The 17,037-nt window shown below is 47.6% G+C and overlaps 1 protein-coding gene across 1 annotated transcript in view; it reads left to right on the forward strand.

Annotated features, from left to right (window-relative positions):
- The first annotated feature begins 9,867 nt into the window (after positions 1-9,867).
- KCNMB4 (potassium calcium-activated channel subfamily M regulatory beta subunit 4) overlaps positions 9,868-17,037 on the forward strand; it is a 29,038-nt gene continuing 21,868 nt past the window's right edge. Inside the window, exon 1 of the mRNA XM_028746822.2 lies at positions 9,868-11,144. Coding sequence (XP_028602655.1) covers positions 10,809-11,144 — 336 coding nt within the window. The 5' untranslated portion in view covers positions 9,868-10,808. The remainder of the gene's footprint in view (positions 11,145-17,037) is intronic.

Consider the following 17,037-nt stretch of genomic DNA (forward strand, 5'->3'; position numbering starts at 1 on the left):
GTCCCAGTAATAATAGCAGGACTTGAACTGAAGTCAGCGAGTTGCTGAACTCCTGCCTACATCAAGTTCATATTGACAGATAAACGACAGCAATTCCATAGTGATTTGTACAGTCCTATAAATACTACTGTTGGCCAATTTTGATAGTGAAATTTCGCTTGCATTACAGTTCACAAGGTAAGTTGAAAAACAACATATCTTTCTCAACGGTGGGAAAGTTTTAATTGTTTCCAAATCAGTCCTATATGCACTTACTTTCCTTTCTATACGTAAACCTCATTTATTGGCAGGGTACAGATTTTTTTAGATTTTAGAATGCTGCTTTTTACTAATGTCCATCATATCCCTGTCCTGCAGAATACATAAATGGGCACTACCAAATTGTGTTTAATTTTTTAAAAAAGAAAAGATGCTGACACCGCAATAGAGGGAGCAGAGCTAATTAGGTTAAAGAAGGGGCTGGGTACATTTATTTATAGTAAATAAGGAACTTGGAACAACTTGCAAATAGTTCCCAGGCAGTTTCTAATCAAGTGTTAGACCTGCTTAGTTTCAGCCGTACAACTTTTATGATGTGTGCTCATCACCCAAAGAATGGTCTGAAGTGGCCATGAGCGAATTTAGGTTGAATTCACAAATATTCTATTAACAGTTTAAAAATTGCAGAATATAGTTTTGCATGGTATTTAAGTCAGGGGTGACTAACCTGTGGGCTATATGGTCCACCAGGAGGTTTCAAGTGGCCTATGGGGAACCTTCCAACAATTCAGTAGCTTTAAAAAATACTTTTCCGATTTACCCCCTTTTTCTGTTTTACACAGCTGTTTAGTTCCATTGGGTTTGAAAATGTGCCCTTTGTTATATTGGGAGTGACTTCCATTTCTGGGGGGCTTATTTTAAAGTCTGTTGTATGATCTCTGTCTGAGGATGCTTCAGTTTTTGGATGTGACATCAATAGCCCCACTCAAAGAATTGTAGAGTTGGAAGGGGCCGCAGGCGTCATCTAGTCCCACCCCCTGCAAAGCAGGATCCTGCCCACAGCCATCCCTAGTAGGCTTGGACCACCAACCTTCTGCTTAACAGCCAGATCCACTGACCCATTGTTTTGCTATACCATCGGCAGCTGAAGACTTGACGATCTGCCCTGCCTGCTGCCCAATTCACCACAGCTGGAAAAAACCGAATAGGCAGTAAGTAGCACCTCTTGAATATATTGGTGAGCAAATGAAAATGGAGGAGGGAAGGAGGAGCAGAAATGGAATTCATGGAGGCAAAAACCAAATCTGGAAGGAATAAGTTAATAACAAAATTGATTTGCAGGAAGTAAGCAGAATGAATGAAAACAAGGGAATGAAATTGAGGGCAAAAAGGAAGAAGAAGAAGAAGAAGAAGAAGAAGAGTTTGGATTTGATATCCCGCCTTTCACTCCCTTTAAGGAGTCTCAAAGCGGCTAACATTCTCCTTTCCCTTCCTCCCCCACAACAAACACTCTGTGAGGTGAGTGAGGCTGAGAGACTTCAAGGAAGTGTGACTGACCCAATGTCACCCAGCAGCTGCAAGTGGAGGAGCGGAGACGCGAACCCGGTTCCCCAGATTAGGAGACTACTGCTCTTAACCACTACACCACACTGGCTGGAATAACAACATTTCCCCCTTTTTGGGGGGGGGGGAGAGTTCTGCCTCAGCCATGTCTAGTTTTCTCTGTGGCCCCTTAAGCGTTGATAATGGGTCAAAGTACTGCATAGAACATTGGATAGCTTGGAGGGGCACCTGATTTTCTGAGTGATTGCTTGTCCTGGTGTTTGACACCACGGCGAGAGCACAAACGGTTCTGCTTAAGTCCCATCAGAAACAAGGGCACTTTTTAGCTTTTACTGATGTCCTTGATTTTGATGGGATAATAATGACTGACTGCCTCTCTCTGGACAAGTTCTGTGCAGTCAGGAAGGCATTTCTGCTTAGGCTGAAAGAATAGTTTAGGGAAGGGGTTGGCTGCCGTGCATTGTGGGACTCTGCTCTCGTCAGTTGAGTGTCTTCCCATAAGACATTTGCTCTGCTTTTGTAACTTGCCGCTTTCTAGATGAACCTGCTGACTGGATGTTCTTGTGTTATGGAGCAGGCATTGGACTAGATCGGATGTTCCCCATGTGAAGCCCACATGTGAAGCCTACATTCCTCCACTTCCCTCAGGGCCATAGCTGTCAATTTTCAGATTTGAAAGTAAGGGATCAGCAGCCTCACCTGTTCCAGGGACAGTCTACGGAATATCTAACAATCCAGGATAGCAGCGGAGGAAGCAGCAGGAAACTGCGCTGGAAGTAGTTGTGTAAGAAAGTAAGGTGGGAAGGAGAGGCCTAACTGGGTACCAAGGATAAGGAAATGGAACAGAATTTGTGTGTTTTGTTTTTTCCTTTTCCTGAAGGTGAGGGTGTGTGCCCCCCCAGGGGGGTCTGTTTTTGAATTTTGGGTTTCCACCCTCTCTGGGGAGACGTCTTGCATATTATCGTCCTCCCTCTGGGGGTGTCTGTGTTCAAAGCTGTCCCTGTGCTCTGGGCACCTGTAGGCTTGTTTCCCTCTTGGGGAGCAGTTCCACTTGTTTTTTCTTCCCATTTGGTGTTCTGTAACTCTTGGTTCGCCAACCCTTTGGAATCTTTGGGGGAAGTCTTCCATTTGGCTTCCCCTTCTTCCGGCCGGCCAACCTGTCTCCCAACACCGAAGAAATGCACACGGAGTACAAGCTAGCAAGGGGACACCCCCAACAAACCGTGGCTAGGTGTGCCCCCTCAAGGCCCCGGCAGCCATTTTGTGACTGGCAAAGCCCCTTAAGGCAGCCATTTCCCAGTGGGGCTACTAAAACCATTTGAAAACTTCACATGTACCCACTGGCCCAGATGAATTAGGGACCCATGGATTAGATAAATTGGAAAGTTTGTGCCCATTCTAACGGATTATCCCTATGGCTTCTTGATTCAAATTATCTTTATCTCCCATCCACCCCCATAGGAAAAATCTGAGTGAGGAAAAAATCCTTCATTTTTGTGTATTTTAAACATGGTAATGCTTTTAAGAGTGGGTCATATGCATGTGGGACCAGCAGTCGTTTCAAATGTTTATATGCTACTCGTGTGTCCTTTGTGTATGGTGATTTATTCACAGTATTTTTCACTTATGGAAGGCACTAACTTTAAATGAAAACGGCTGGTTCTGAAGCAAGCAATTCCATTTATTTTAGTAACTATACTCTTAAATGTTCTGGTTTGGCGACTACATCCTCCTGATCTCAGCAGATAGCTTTCAGCATTTTTAGTATTTTCTTCTTCCTAAAAGTCTGTTTAATTTGCTGAGGTTGGAGCCGATTTGTACATAAAAAAAATACTAAAAAGATGTAAACCGAGAACCAGTGTTTAAATTAGCTTTGGTACTGTTCCCATAAGCTGAACTAAGTACCCTTTAATGTATATTTACATGGACTAAAATTTAAATGTAAATTTGACTAGCAGCCTTCCTTTATCCATTAATTCTTCAAACTAAATATTACGACTGTGGCTAAAATGAAACATGGGACACGGTATCCTGGCTTTAAACTTTTTCATTTCAAGGGGATTTTGTTTTTAAATTATTAAAAGGCCTTAATAATGTAAATTGTGCCTGGATTGCTTTTATGGAAACTGCATACACCAAGTCCCTCTGGAATTAATTTGATGCAAGTCCCTGCGATTTCTCTGGATTGTAACCAAAAGCAACACTTGTAATTGGTTTGGAAGGAAGGAAGACGCTGTGTGTCAACAGAGTGCTGAGAATCTTCACTTTTGATTACTTGACGTGTCCAGGTATAGTAAAACAAGGAACTCTCATACCTATCTGCAAGGTACATTTGGATATTAAGGCGAGCTGATAGGAAAAAAGAAAAACAAGGTAATGTTTTCTCCAATTAGCTTCCGTCCCATTACTTCATTTTTACCCACTCCTATAAAGTAGTTGGTGGGTTTTCCTTTTCTTTATCATTGTAGCTATTCTGTGTTAATAGGTGTATATTATATTGTAACCAGCACTGGGGCTGAAAACATATATAAATACATTGTAAAACTTTTAAATGAAGCAAGTGATTAAAATGTAGAAAGTGATTAAAATGTAGCATTAGGAAGAACTCCACTGAGCCACCTATTTGGGAGAGAGATGCTAAAATCATTTGGCGTGAGGCTGCATTCCAGATAAGGTGTTTTTTAATAACTCCTGGCGTTGTTTAGTAATCAAAATAATGAGAAGATATACGAAACTGAGGCAAATGCTAGTCAGAACTAGCTCTTTAGCTGCAGGCTTCTACATTCCTTTAAACTTAATTTATCTTTCTCTGGTTCTCAACATACAAAGATTTTTCTGTTTTTTATATACACGAGTAAATTTATCTTTTCCTCCCTGTTGGACATACGCCATCATCTATCACACAGGTTTTGGTTTTTCTTCAAGTTCCTTTATAATCGCTATCAGTCTGTAATCAGGTCAGCTTTGACAGGCACCATTTATGTATTGTTGCCATCACCAACTCATTACTTCCCATCTTGTAGTTTATGCAAATTTCTTTATGTTGAAATAAAGAAATGTGCGTGTGTCATGCATGATATTTAACTGTACTGCATTCCCCACTCTCAGATTTGTTTAAACTGCTTTAAATTATCTGTGGGCATAACTGCATTGCTTCCCTTCCTTCTCTTGATTCCACTCATGATTTACCTCTTCAAACACAGATGTTTGAAAGCCCTGAATTTCAGTTTGAGAAACTTTTAGGCATCATCTTAAAAGTTCCCTAAACTAGACATATTCACAAAGCAAATATTAGCCTATGGGTTTTGTTTTGTGTTTTCATTTTTAAAATATTACCTCTTATCACGCAGGATTGAACACGGTGCTAACCCTAGCAAACCACTGAGAAAACTGATATAATTATGTTACATCGTTGAAAAGCTTGAGATGTTCAATGTGAATGCAGTCTAGCCAGCTTACGACTCGTCCTTTCAATAGCAGTTCATTAGTAGAGGCTCAGCTTGGAATCCTAAACATACAGAGGAGCAAACCCCCACTGAACACAGTGTAACTTCTGAGTACACATGCTTAGAGTTGCTCTACATTTGGGGTAGCTGACATGGTGCCCTCCAGACTTTCATCAGTCACAGCCAGCATGGCCAGCAGTCAAAGAGTTGATGTGAATTGTAGTTCAACATCTGGAGAGCACTATGTCTACCCCTGCTTAACATATTTGAATACATCTGAAGTTAAACACTAGCTGGGTGATGAGGATTCCTGCTAAATCCCCAATGTCGCTGCCCTTAAAATGTAGGGCCCGAACCAATTTGCCAGTTGTGATTCATCACCAGAATACAGAAGCTCCAGCCATAGTTTAGTGATCCCAGTTTCAATTCTTGGCATCTTCCATTTAAAAGAGACAGCTGAGAGCCAACCCAGTCAAGAGTTGGCCATACTGAGTTAAGATAGACAAGTAGCAAGGTTCCTATGCCCATCCCAAGGGACATGGCAGCATTACTCTGCCTCCAAACTCACTCTATTAAAACTTGTGATTGTTTTTTCAGCTGCCTCTCTTTTCCAATGTTTAGCAGATAGGGAACTTCACCATTCCTGACTCTCATTCTCTTCGAACGTCTTCAGGATGAGACCGCCATCTGGATTTTCACTCAAGCTGTGGCTTTGCCATTGGAGCACTAGCAAGGAGAAAGCTTGAAAGTCCTTGCAGCTTAATGTCTATCATTATCTCTTCTCCTTGCCCCATTTACTGTTGATGTGATTAGCCTTGCATTGCTATGAGGGAGGTTGGGGGTGAATGAAGAGGTGTGCTGGGTAAATACATGAATGAGTTCATTTGACTGATCCCTCTTTTCCCCCTTCTTAAGCTATTTTCTTCAGTTCTTCTGATGCTACAGAGGAAGCATAGGATGCTAGCTAGCTCCATTGATGTAAAGGTCCAAGGTTGATGTGGTGGTCTTTAATATGACCATGGGGTTGCTTTGCCCAGCTTTCTAGCAATGGTTATACAGCAGAGCTTCTCCTTTTGCAAAAGTTTAGCTATGCCAGTTTGTTTTATACTGTACTAAAACACTGTTCTTTTGAACAAGAACTGCAAAAATGGCTAAATCTTGCATTAACCAGATGTTAGTGCAAATCTCTACAGATTCATTCAGAAAGTTTTGAGAGAGAAAGAGTGTGTCTCAGTGAGCTTATCTTTGCAAGCTTCCAGTAACTGCATATTGTCATGTTCTGAAGACAATTTTCTTGAATTATGAACCTTCCTCATAATACTATGTACTGTATATGCTTCCTCTACGGCATTGCACAAGTTGGAGGGGTGAAAACATGTCATGTACAGATAGAAATAATACTTTTCTCTGGAAACATCGGAGCCTTGTGGCATCTTAAAGGTGAGAAATGTTATTTAATATGGCCATAAGATGAAATCTCAGGCTATAATAAATTTGTTACGCAGTTGCTTGTGTGAATAGCAGGTGAAAGGGAGAATTGTGGGTTCATTTATTGACTTTTTGGGGGTGGCATGAAAAGCAAATCATTAAACAAAACCTAAAAATGGAGCACTGGGGAAAAGAAGGAAACTTCCATGCTGTAGGTTACAATACCTTGACATTTTCTGCCATATATCTTTATATGAAACTTATTAAATGTCTGGGGGATTGCCTCATCACATCTCTTCCCCCACCCTGACAAAGAGCAGGTTCAGAGGAGGGGAAGGGTTAAATTCCCTCTACATGGCTGAGCCTCCAGTGTCTGCAATCTGTGTTGCATCTTCAATGCAAAGACATCTCCTTTGGTCCTTAGTTTTGGGTTGCAGGCCTAGTTATATGCTTTTCTTTGAATACTTCCACACTCCACATCCAGTGCTGAACTGTGGCCTGTAAAAATCCACTCTGAACTCATGCTTCCTTATGACCTGGTCGCTCCACGTTGATTCCTGACACTGTTGACTTTTAGATTTAAAACAAAACCCGCACATGTGTTCTTGAACAAAAGTCCAGGAAGCGAAGTTGCATTCTGAAGGAACTGCAGTAGTCAGCTGAGTTCACAGAAAGGGGGAATCTATAATATAGCGGCCAGCTCAAGTGATAAAGTGGTTATTGACTGCCTGTAGTGTACTGCTGGGCTCTCGTGGTGAGAAATTAAGTGTCATGGCTTCTGTTGTTAAGGATGAAGAATGCTGATGGGCTGCTGAGCGGGAAGCAGCGTTCTGTATCATGCAGCAGTGTGTGTGTGTAAGTTACGTACCAAGGCCGGTCCAGCTCTACCTCTGCTTCTCCATCCATCAGATCTTCTTAAGAGACGCAAGTTGGATTTAGCTCAGGCTTGTGTGCAAATTAGGGGACGCGGGTGGCGCTGTGGGTAAAAGCCTCAGCGCCTAGGGCTTGCCGATCGAAAGGTCGGCGGTTCGAATCCCCGCGGCGGGGTGTGCTCCCGTTGTTCAGTCCCAGCGCCTGCCAACCTAGCAGTTCGAAAGCACCCCCGGGTGCAAGTAGATAAATAGGGACCGCTTACTGGCGGGAAGGTAAACGGCGTTTCCGTGTGCTGCGCTGGCTCGCCAGATGCAGCTTTGTCATGCTGGCCACGTGACCCGGAAGTGTCTCCGGACAGCGCTGGCCCCCGGCCTCTTAAGTGAGATGGGCGCACAACCCTAGAGTCTGTCAAGACTGGCCCGTACGGGCAGGGGTACCTTTACCTTTACCTTTTGTGTGCAAATAGGAACATCTACTGGATTAGCAGTGCCCATCCAGATTATGCCTCTGGTCTCCCTGCTCCCACTACCCAATAAAAGCATGGTGGACTTTTTCAGAGCCCATGATCTCCAGTGTGGAGGAGTGGGTTAGAGTGCTAGACTAGGAACTATAGTTTACCCTCCACAGTTGCAATTCCCAGCACCCTTAACTATAAATTTCCAGGTTTCTCGGGCGAGGGGCGTGCTTTAAATGTACGGTTTGTATGCAGCCACCTACAGTTCAAAGCACTGCTTAACTCGGTGCCCTCCCACTGCTGCCAGGAAATCTGGATCCCAAATCTGGGGGTGCCACCACAGGGAAGACCCTCTCCCCACTGAGCACTTGATGGGGAATGTGTTGTGGTTGTTGCAGTTCCCTTATCTTGCCACAGGGAGTTTGCCTGACCCCTCTACTGTTCCCTCTCCTGTTGTAGGCCTGATGAGGCGAATGGCGGTGACTGCCTTGGGTGGCAGACTCTGGATAGTTGGGAAGGCTGGCAGATCCACACCTGAGGGAGATAGATGAAGCTGCTGTGAACCAAGCCCCTTTGCTGGGTCTATCTCCCACAGTAGGGTTGCCATATGCCTGGAATTTCCCGGACATAGCTGGCAATTGGCCTTCAGGAGCAGTGTCCTGGCAGAAATTGCTGAAAAGTCCAGGAAAAGCCATGTCAGCAGTGTCTTTTTTGGCAATTTTCCTTAAAAATAGCTCAAAAACTACCTCCTTTTTTTGAGATTTTGCAAAAAAAGCCCAACAACTTTTCTGTCCAGGTTTTCACTTTTTGAAATATGGCAGCCCTATCCCTCAGGGAAGCAAAGGGAAAAAGCAGCCACTAGAGAGGCAGGGCCCTGCCTGTGAACCAACCAATGTGTGTCATCATCTGGTTTGCCTCAGGCAGCAAAACATCTTGGGCTGGCCCTGGCTTGGATTGGAGAAATATTTAACCCAATCAGAGGCAGGAATTGAGGCTTCCTGTGATGAACTCTCTTCCATTAAACCCAGGCCACCAGTTCCCAGAATCTCTTTTCCCTCTGTTTCATTACTGCTAGTCGCAATTCCTGCCACTGGGTTTTTGTATATTTGGCTTTTTTGTTTTTGAGCAGACTCTTGGGATGGTACTGCTGTGTTTGTTTGTTGGAGTTGCTTTAGATTCCCTTCACTGTAAGGACATTTTGGTTGTTTTATCCCATGGCTGTTGCTGCTCTGTAGCCCTAAAGCATAGCTGTCAACTTTCAGATTTGAAAATAAGGGATCAGCAGCCTCACCTGTCCCGGGGACAGTCTACGGGATATCTAACAATCCGGGATAGCAGTGGGAAGCAGCGGGAAACGGCGCTGGAATAAGGGAATTTCCCGCAAAAAAGGGAAGGTTGACAGCTATGCCCTAAAGCCCAGGGCGTGGATAGGGGACGTTCTCGAGAGAGATACTATCCATTGCTCAGGGGAGAAAAAACGAGGTTTCCCCGTCGCTGCCCAGGTGGACTGTGCAGTTTGAGCTAATCTTGCCCCGGGATTTGCCATTTGAACGATCGGAAGAAGAGCGCGGAATATGCACGGGGCACCGCCCAGCTGCCCTGTAAGGCAAACCCTTATTCTAGTGGCGTAGCGTGGGTTGTCAGCACCCGGGGCAAGGCAAGTAATTTGCGCCCCCTAACCCGTGGATTTGCGCCCCCTAACCTATGGATTTGCCCGAACCCCAGATGTTGCGCCCGGTGCGGCCGGCCCCCCCTGCACCCCCCACGCTACGCCACTGCCTTATTCCAAGAGATGGCGACACTTTGAAATAATAGTAATACTAAAGTTTTCTTGCCAGGAAATCACCACCATCATATTTTATAACGGGCACTCCTTTATTTCAAATCATTCCAGTGCACATGTAAAGCATCGGCTCCGGTTGGGAAACTTTTACGCGGGCGAAAGAGAGCAGGTGGGATGCGCATGTGGTTTCCGTCTCTGCTGCTGCTGCTGCTGCTGCTGCGAGCTTGATGGTTGGCCAGCTGGGCCGGCCGGGCGTGGAGGGCACGAAGGGTGGGTGGGGGAGGAGAACGAGAAATTACTGAATGAGATTTCTCGGTCTCTTCCAAGAGATTAAAGCGGCTAAAACCCCTTCATAAAAAAAAGGAGAGAGGAGCAAGCCGGCCTGGAGGGGGCGGCGAGCGCCTGCTGCGAGCCACGTGCTCGCTCCCGTTCCAGCGCGACTCCCGCGCGTCCCTCCCCGCCCTCCTCGCTTGGAGGCGCTTGAATGAGCTGCACGTGGCGCTGCCCCCATTCAAGACTTGCCTCCCTGCGGACGCCCTTAATCGGGGCGAGTAATCAAGCTCCACTTCCGGGATTTAAAACAAGAGATAATCCTGGGCCGAGCTGTCCCTGTCCGCTTTCACTGGAGATGAGGGAGCGGGGGGTGGGGCGGGGGAGGGAAAAGGAGGAGGAGGTGGGGCCGCCTGCCTGCCTGCCTGGGTCCCTCTCTCCGATTGTCAATGGCGAGCCCCCCTCCCCGCCCTACACCCCCCCCCCGCAGCGGTTGGGGGCGAGGAGGAGGGAGGGAAGAGATTGAGCAAGGGCAGCGCGGCGGCTCGGGCTCCCTCCTCCGCCGTAAGGCGCTTACCTCGTGGCAGATGTCGCCAGGCTCCCAGCCAGCTCGGATCCAGTCGGTGGGAGGCGAGCCGCGAGCCGCCAGACTCCGGGGAAGCCCCCTGTCCTCGGGAGTAGGGAAGCGCAGCGCAAGGCGCCCGGGTCTTTTTCCCGCCTTGCAAGGCCTGTTGGGCGCGCCGCGAGGGGAGCCTCCCTGCCTGCTCGCCGGCCCCAGGCGCCTCCCCCTGGGCTGGAGCCCGGCCAGGGCTAGTCCCGCAGCTGGGATCGAACGGGCGGCGGCGGGACGGAGCGGGTCTTGCGGGGCTTCCCCGCTTTGGACGCGAAGGAGCCAGAAGCAAAACCCAAGCCCCTCGCCGATTCTGCTGCTTTTCCTCTTCCCGCCCCTCTCCTCCTCCTCCTCCTCCGCCCGCCTTTCCGTTTGGTTCGCTCGCCGCCTCCCGCGATCCCGATGGCCAAGATCCGGGTGTCTTACGAGTACACCGAAGCCGAGGACAAGAGCATCCGGCTGGGCTTGTTCCTCATCGCCACGGGCATCGTGTCTCTCTTCATCCTGGGCTTCTGCTGGCTCAACCCGGCCCTGCAGGACCTGCAGGGCAAAGCGGCCAACTGCACGGTGGTGTCGGTGCAGCAGGTCGGCGAGCTCTTCGAGTGCACTTTCACGTGCGGCGCCGACTGCAAGGGCACCGCGCTCTACCCCTGCCTCCAGATCTACGTCAACAACTCCGAGTCCGACGCCCGGGCGCTGCTGCACCAGGACGAGCACGAGCTGCTCGCCAACCCCAAGGTAAGCCCGGAGGAGGCGCAGCCCCGGAACCCTCCTCGCCAAGCGCTCCTCGCCAGCGGGAGCGCCCTCTGGGCACGTGCAGAGGGCAACCCGCTGAAATCTTGGGACCCAGGGAGAAAGGTTGGGGAGGGGGGGCGAACGGGAGTGATTTGAACAGGGGCGCGTTGGGGGTTTGAGAAAGGAAGCCCCGTTACTCCCCGGCCCGATCCGCCAGGGGATCCGCAGAAAGGTCCACAGGCGGGATTCGTGCCCTAGTCCTGGAGTTGGGCGAGTGTAAGCAGGGGCAGCCTGTTGCGCCTCCGTGCGTCCCCAGGTGTCTCCACTGGACTCTGCGGGCAACGATCGACTCTCGGAGCCAGAAAGAGGGTCAGGAGGCTCCGGGGATGTTCCGGGACTCGAGACAGCTGGCAACTCTTGAGGATTCGTCAGTGCCAGAGAAGCTTGCCAGGGATCTGTCCAACTGGCTGGGGACCCGAGTCCAGAGCGCAGCCCCGGAGCCCAGAACATCCTGTCCGTTCCATAGAATGCAGGACCTCCTTCCCATTGGGCCGCCCACGCTCTAGAAGTCGCCCGCTCTAATAGGAAGCCGGAGCTCCGGTTCTTTTCAGAGCAGCCAGAGGCGCAGCGAGCGCAGCTTTGGAAAGTTTGCGCCGATGCCATTTTGCGCTGGTGGGGATGTCTTTCCTCACTGCGCCTCCTTCCCGCTTTCCTGATTGTGATCGCTGCAGGAACATGGAACATGTGGTATAACGGGGTTCCTGAGAGTGTGCAGAGCGCTGTTACTTACAGAGCTGTTCTGCCCTCTCATTACACCTCACGGGTAAGGAAGGTTGCCCAATACTCACATGTTGTAGTGGTTAGAGTGCCTCAAATCCCTATTGTGTGGCAAAGCTCACCGGGTGACCTTGGGACATCCCTTCTTTCTTTCTTACCGCATAGCCTCCCTCACAGGGTTGTTGTTGTGGGGATAAATTTCAAAGGGAGGGTACATTCGCCACCCTGGGCTCCTTAGGGTTTGAACCACAAGTGATGTTAAACAAGTGCATTGGCATTGCTTGTATCTTTTTAAAACTGTAAATAGCTGCAGGGGTGGAGTGTGTGTGTGATCGGACCTGGGACCCATGAGCATGCAGGTTTGAATCCTCCTTGCAGCATCATGGTCCTGATGCAAATTGCCCCCCCCCCCATCTGAAGCTTCTATTTGCCACAGGAGGAATATTACTGTTGTTGTTTAGTCGTTTAGTCGTGTCCGACTCTTCGTGACCCCCTGGACCAGAGCACGCCAGGCACTCCTGTCTTCCACTGCCTCCCACAGTTTGGTCAAACTCATGCTGGTAGCTTTGAGAACACTGCCCAACCATCTCGTCCTCTGTCGTCCCCTTCTCCTTGTGCCCTCCATCTTTCCCAACATCAGGGTCTTTTCCAGGGAGTCTTCTCTTCTCATGAGGTGGCCAAAGTATTGGAGCCTCAGCTTCAGGATCTGTCCTTCCAGTGAGCACTCAGGGCTGATTTCCTTCAGAATGGATACGTTTGATCTTCTTGCAGTCCATGGGACTCTCAAGAGTCTCCTCCAGCACCATAATTCAAAAGCATCAATTCTTCGGCGATCAGCCTTCTTGATGGTCCAGCTCTCACTTCCATACATCACTACTGGGAAAACCATAGCTTTAACTATACGGACCTTTGTTGGCAAGGTGATGTCTCTGCTTTTTAAGATTCTGTCTAGGTTTGTCATTGCTTTTCTCCCAAGAAGCAGGCGGAAGTAGGAATATTACTATTGCTACTTAAAACCTTGTGAAGTAAGGTGTTGGTGTTCCTATTTCACAGATCGGAAAACTGAGCTGGGTGAAGTAAATTGCCCACTGTTCTCTTTGTATAGTGTGAATGTTCAAATTTCCCCCCATAAATCATTTCTGTTCTTGTTCTTTCACCTCTTCTTGGCAGTGGATGTGCCTGCTAAGGGTTTGGTGTTAAAGTAGCCCTGGATTTGGAGGGGAATCTGGGCAGAACCTGATTTAAAAGGAAAGGAGATTTCTAATTAATTTCAGGGAAGGAGCCAAAAATTGATTGATCGTTGCCTGAGGCACTGGAATCTATTAGAAGTAGTGGAGGCAACCGTGACAGGCTTGGGCCATGTCCACTGAGATACAGATATCTCACTTAAATATATTTGTATCCCAGTTGCAATAAAGGGATTAAGCTGCAAACAGAAAGTCCCCAGTTCAGATTTCATCTCTGCCCCAAGCTCCCTAGGTAGCCATTGGGGAACCACTTCCCATCTGAAATATGAGAGGTGTTTATACAGATTTACCTTGCAGGGTTTGGCGTGTAGATCACCTGCTTTACTCCCCCCCCCCCCAATTTTTAAATCACACACTACACAGGTAAGCCAAGGTTTGGCTCTGAGTGTGTCGTTTGAACCTGGGCTTGCAGTTAAACTCTCTCCTTGCTAACCACGAGCTCTAGCCAAGAACAAATCCTAACTACAATCCCATGCCTGGATGACACGCTAAGCCAAACCTTGGCTTGGCTGGTGTGCTGCACTGAGTTAAAAGGACCAGGGAGGAGCAAAATGGGTGTGATCTCCTCACGGGGAGTCCGCACATTTGCACTGACCTATGGTTTGGCTTTGCTCTATGTGCACACATGGGCAGCGTACACGAAGCACCTTGAGCACTTGAATATCCAAATGTTGGGTGCTGCTACTATTGTAATTTTTTTGTTGTTGCACTTTTATCCACTTGCAGTTCAAGTAGGTAAGTTCACTTGGACTCTTTGAGTCACTGCATCCAGCTGCAAATTCCCAGCTGCTTGAACGTATACCCAAAAGGCAGCTGCAACCTGTAACAGTGGCCTGACCAAGTTTCCTATATGAGGCATATGTTTCCAAATTTCCACCTCACATTTTCTGGGGGTACACTTACAGTTGTTCTCATCAGGCCCGTAAACCCAGTGTGCAAGTTGGGGGGGGGGAATTAACATGAGTTTTATTTAAAAAAAACCACACAGCAATGTGGCTCTGTTTTGTAGGAGAGACGAAGAACATCCTGCAATTTATGTGCGCTAATGAAATCCAGATAATGCCGTGAGATTCTTACTTGCACCATCTTTTTCTTTAGTAGTGGCAATTTAAACGTGTGACTGGTTTCTTTCTTTTCCTCGGGTGGCGAAAGCTCTCTGTCCATTATTCATTGCAAAAGTTGTAGATGGCAAATAAATTGCTCTTGCTTTTTTAAAAAAAAAGGATTGGGGCCAAAGCAATAAAAAGGTGGGTGGCAGAATCATGGCTACTCCTGAGGCAACCTCTAAAATAAATGGATAGCTATCTCCTCCTGTATCCACCTCAAGCATCAGATTAAATGGGCTATTGGTTTTTAAGGTTCATGCTACAGTAAGCCCGTTAGATGGGCAATGAAGGTGTGTCCACTTTCCTAGGACTTCTGCTCTTATAAGCTAACTCTGGCTATTCGTCTTCACCTCTGATCTGATTTGCCTCTAATAATTCTCAAAATGCAGGATCAGGTCCACCGGTAGGTCTTGGAAACATCCAAGGTAGTCGCTGTGATTTTTAAGAGCAGTGAAGCAGAGGCAGTCACTACTAGGAAAATAAGGACAAGATAGTGCTATCCTTTCATTCCATGCATACAGCCTGATCGGACTGACAGCTGAAACTTCCTATCAACCCTGGCATTGGGACAGTGTCCTCCACTGCACTTGGGGACAGCTGGCAAATTTAGGGTATGCAGAGCAGGGCATGCGGCATGCACAGCACCTGCCCTACAACACCATGCTCATTGGTTCCTGCTCAAACAATAGCTATAATGTAGCAATGGTAGCACCAGTATGCATCAGCTGAGTGGGCAATCTGAGCACATGTGCAATGTCTGCTGGAAGTGCGTGACCTCCTTCCTTGGTCAGGGGCCTTTCCCAACAGTGTTATCTGTGATGCGTTGCGAGAAGGCGATTAGGCAAGATGGCCGGCCAGCTGTTTTGTTCTGCTCCCCAGGAAGAGATCACTGAACAAGGCAGGTTGAGTACTTTCAGCACCAAGGAGAGCTCCTAGTGAGCAACTTTCTCCATTGAAGGCTGGAGGTGAATTGAGACCTTCTGAGTGTCTGCTCCCAATTCCATCTCTTCTGTGCTCTTCCCTTTTTGTTGAAGAATTGCAGTTCTTGAAAGGCCAACCCTCTGACCCGAAGACTGATGCTTCTCCTTTGCTGCATGGTCTCTCATCTGGTGCACTTTCTGGGAGGCAGTTAGTTCCTTGGGTCCAGAGAAGTGCCTACAAGGGTCCTGGCTCTGCTTCTATAGTGCTGTGGGATCTGGTTCGGCAGGTGCCTGTCTGCCAGCCTCGTGTTCAGAGCTAGGAACCTGGTCCAGCTCCTCAACTGGTGGCGCTATAGCTTCTGACTCAGTGGCTTGGTCACTGCTGGTCTCTAGGGTCATGACACCAACTCATGCCAGCAGCAAGCAAACATTGCCACTGCCAAGTCACCAGCTTAGGAAGATAGAAAGGGCAAAGGAAGCTCAAGAGAAATGGCTCCAGGGGCAGGGGCATGTTACTTGTCCCAGTATCTGCTGCCTGAGGTAGCTACCTCACTCTGCTTAAAGGTAGGACCTGATATGATGTAAAATAAGAAACATATTGTTCCTTGTGGTAGTTGAGCTATAAGTAAAAAAAACCCAAGTCTTGACTGGATTTGTCATCATCCCTTTTGTTTTCTCTTGTTCTTTAGCTTTGACCTTGGTGCCTGCCTGCATCTACCATCGTCCCCTCCATTTCCTCTCCTCCTTCTTGCCCTCGTTTACTTACATCATTGCTGCGTTCCCTTGTGGCACAGACATATTTTAAGCAGGTTCAGAAAATGGAAAAACACCTTTTGTGCTTAGGAACATCAGAAGCTGCCTCATTCCAAGTCAAACCATTGTTCCATCTGACTTATTGTCTATACTGATGGGAGCGACCTGCCAGCGTTGGAGAATGAGCAGGGAAAGGTGTGGGGTGAGAATCTAGTAGAAAGATGCTAGTCATCTTGTGACTAGTAGCCCATGGCTTTGTCTTATTGTTTGGGTAGCTCTGGAAGAGCCGCTTAGAATGGCTGTTCTCCTGCGACAACCATGTTTCACATGCATCCTCAAAGTGATACAAAGAAGGTGCCCCATTATCATTTAAAAAGATGCTGTGAAGTTTTGGGTGGGTTCTTTTGTCCCTTATATTTGGCTCAAATCTGAAAGTTCCTTATTTAAATGCTGGGAAGAGTGTATTGTGATTGATTGTGGTGTCTTACAGCACCAGGCTGTTCATAAGCGTGATGTTCTGAATGAAAAGAAACTGCTGAGCAGAATCAAGTTAGGATATAAATGGCTGTTAGGACTTTTGAGCATAAAAAGTCAAAAACTTTACAGTGGTACCTCGGGTTACATACGCTTCAGGTTACAGACTCCGCTAACCCAGAAATAGGAAATAGTACCTCGGGTTAAGAACTTCACTTCAGGGTGAAATTGCACAGCAGCGGTGTGGTGGCATCGGGAGGCCCCATTAGCTAAAGTGGTGCTTCAGGTTAAGAACAGTTTCGGGTTAAGAACGGACCTCCGGAATGAATTAAGTTCTTAACCTGAGGTACCACTGTACATGCAGGGCAGAGGAGGAAAGAGAAAACCAGTTGTTCAGTGGTGCAGCAAAGCTTAGCTGTGGTTACAGGGCTGGACATACCATGAAGCAACATGAAGCTGGGCAGAAGTTTCTCGAGAGACTGCCAACTCACTTCCTTCGCCCAGTCGAGGTATCTGATTGGATACTTTGAGAAGCAGCTTGCTGGAGTAGATGGATCTTTAGTTTGACCCAGCACGGCTATTCTTATGTTGCTTGCATGTCTCTTTAAAAAAAGTGAGC

The sequence above is a fragment of the Podarcis muralis genome, chromosome 10, assembly GCF_964188315.1.
Source record: "Podarcis muralis chromosome 10, rPodMur119.hap1.1, whole genome shotgun sequence".
NCBI classification, from domain to species: Eukaryota; Metazoa; Chordata; class Lepidosauria; order Squamata; family Lacertidae; genus Podarcis; species Podarcis muralis.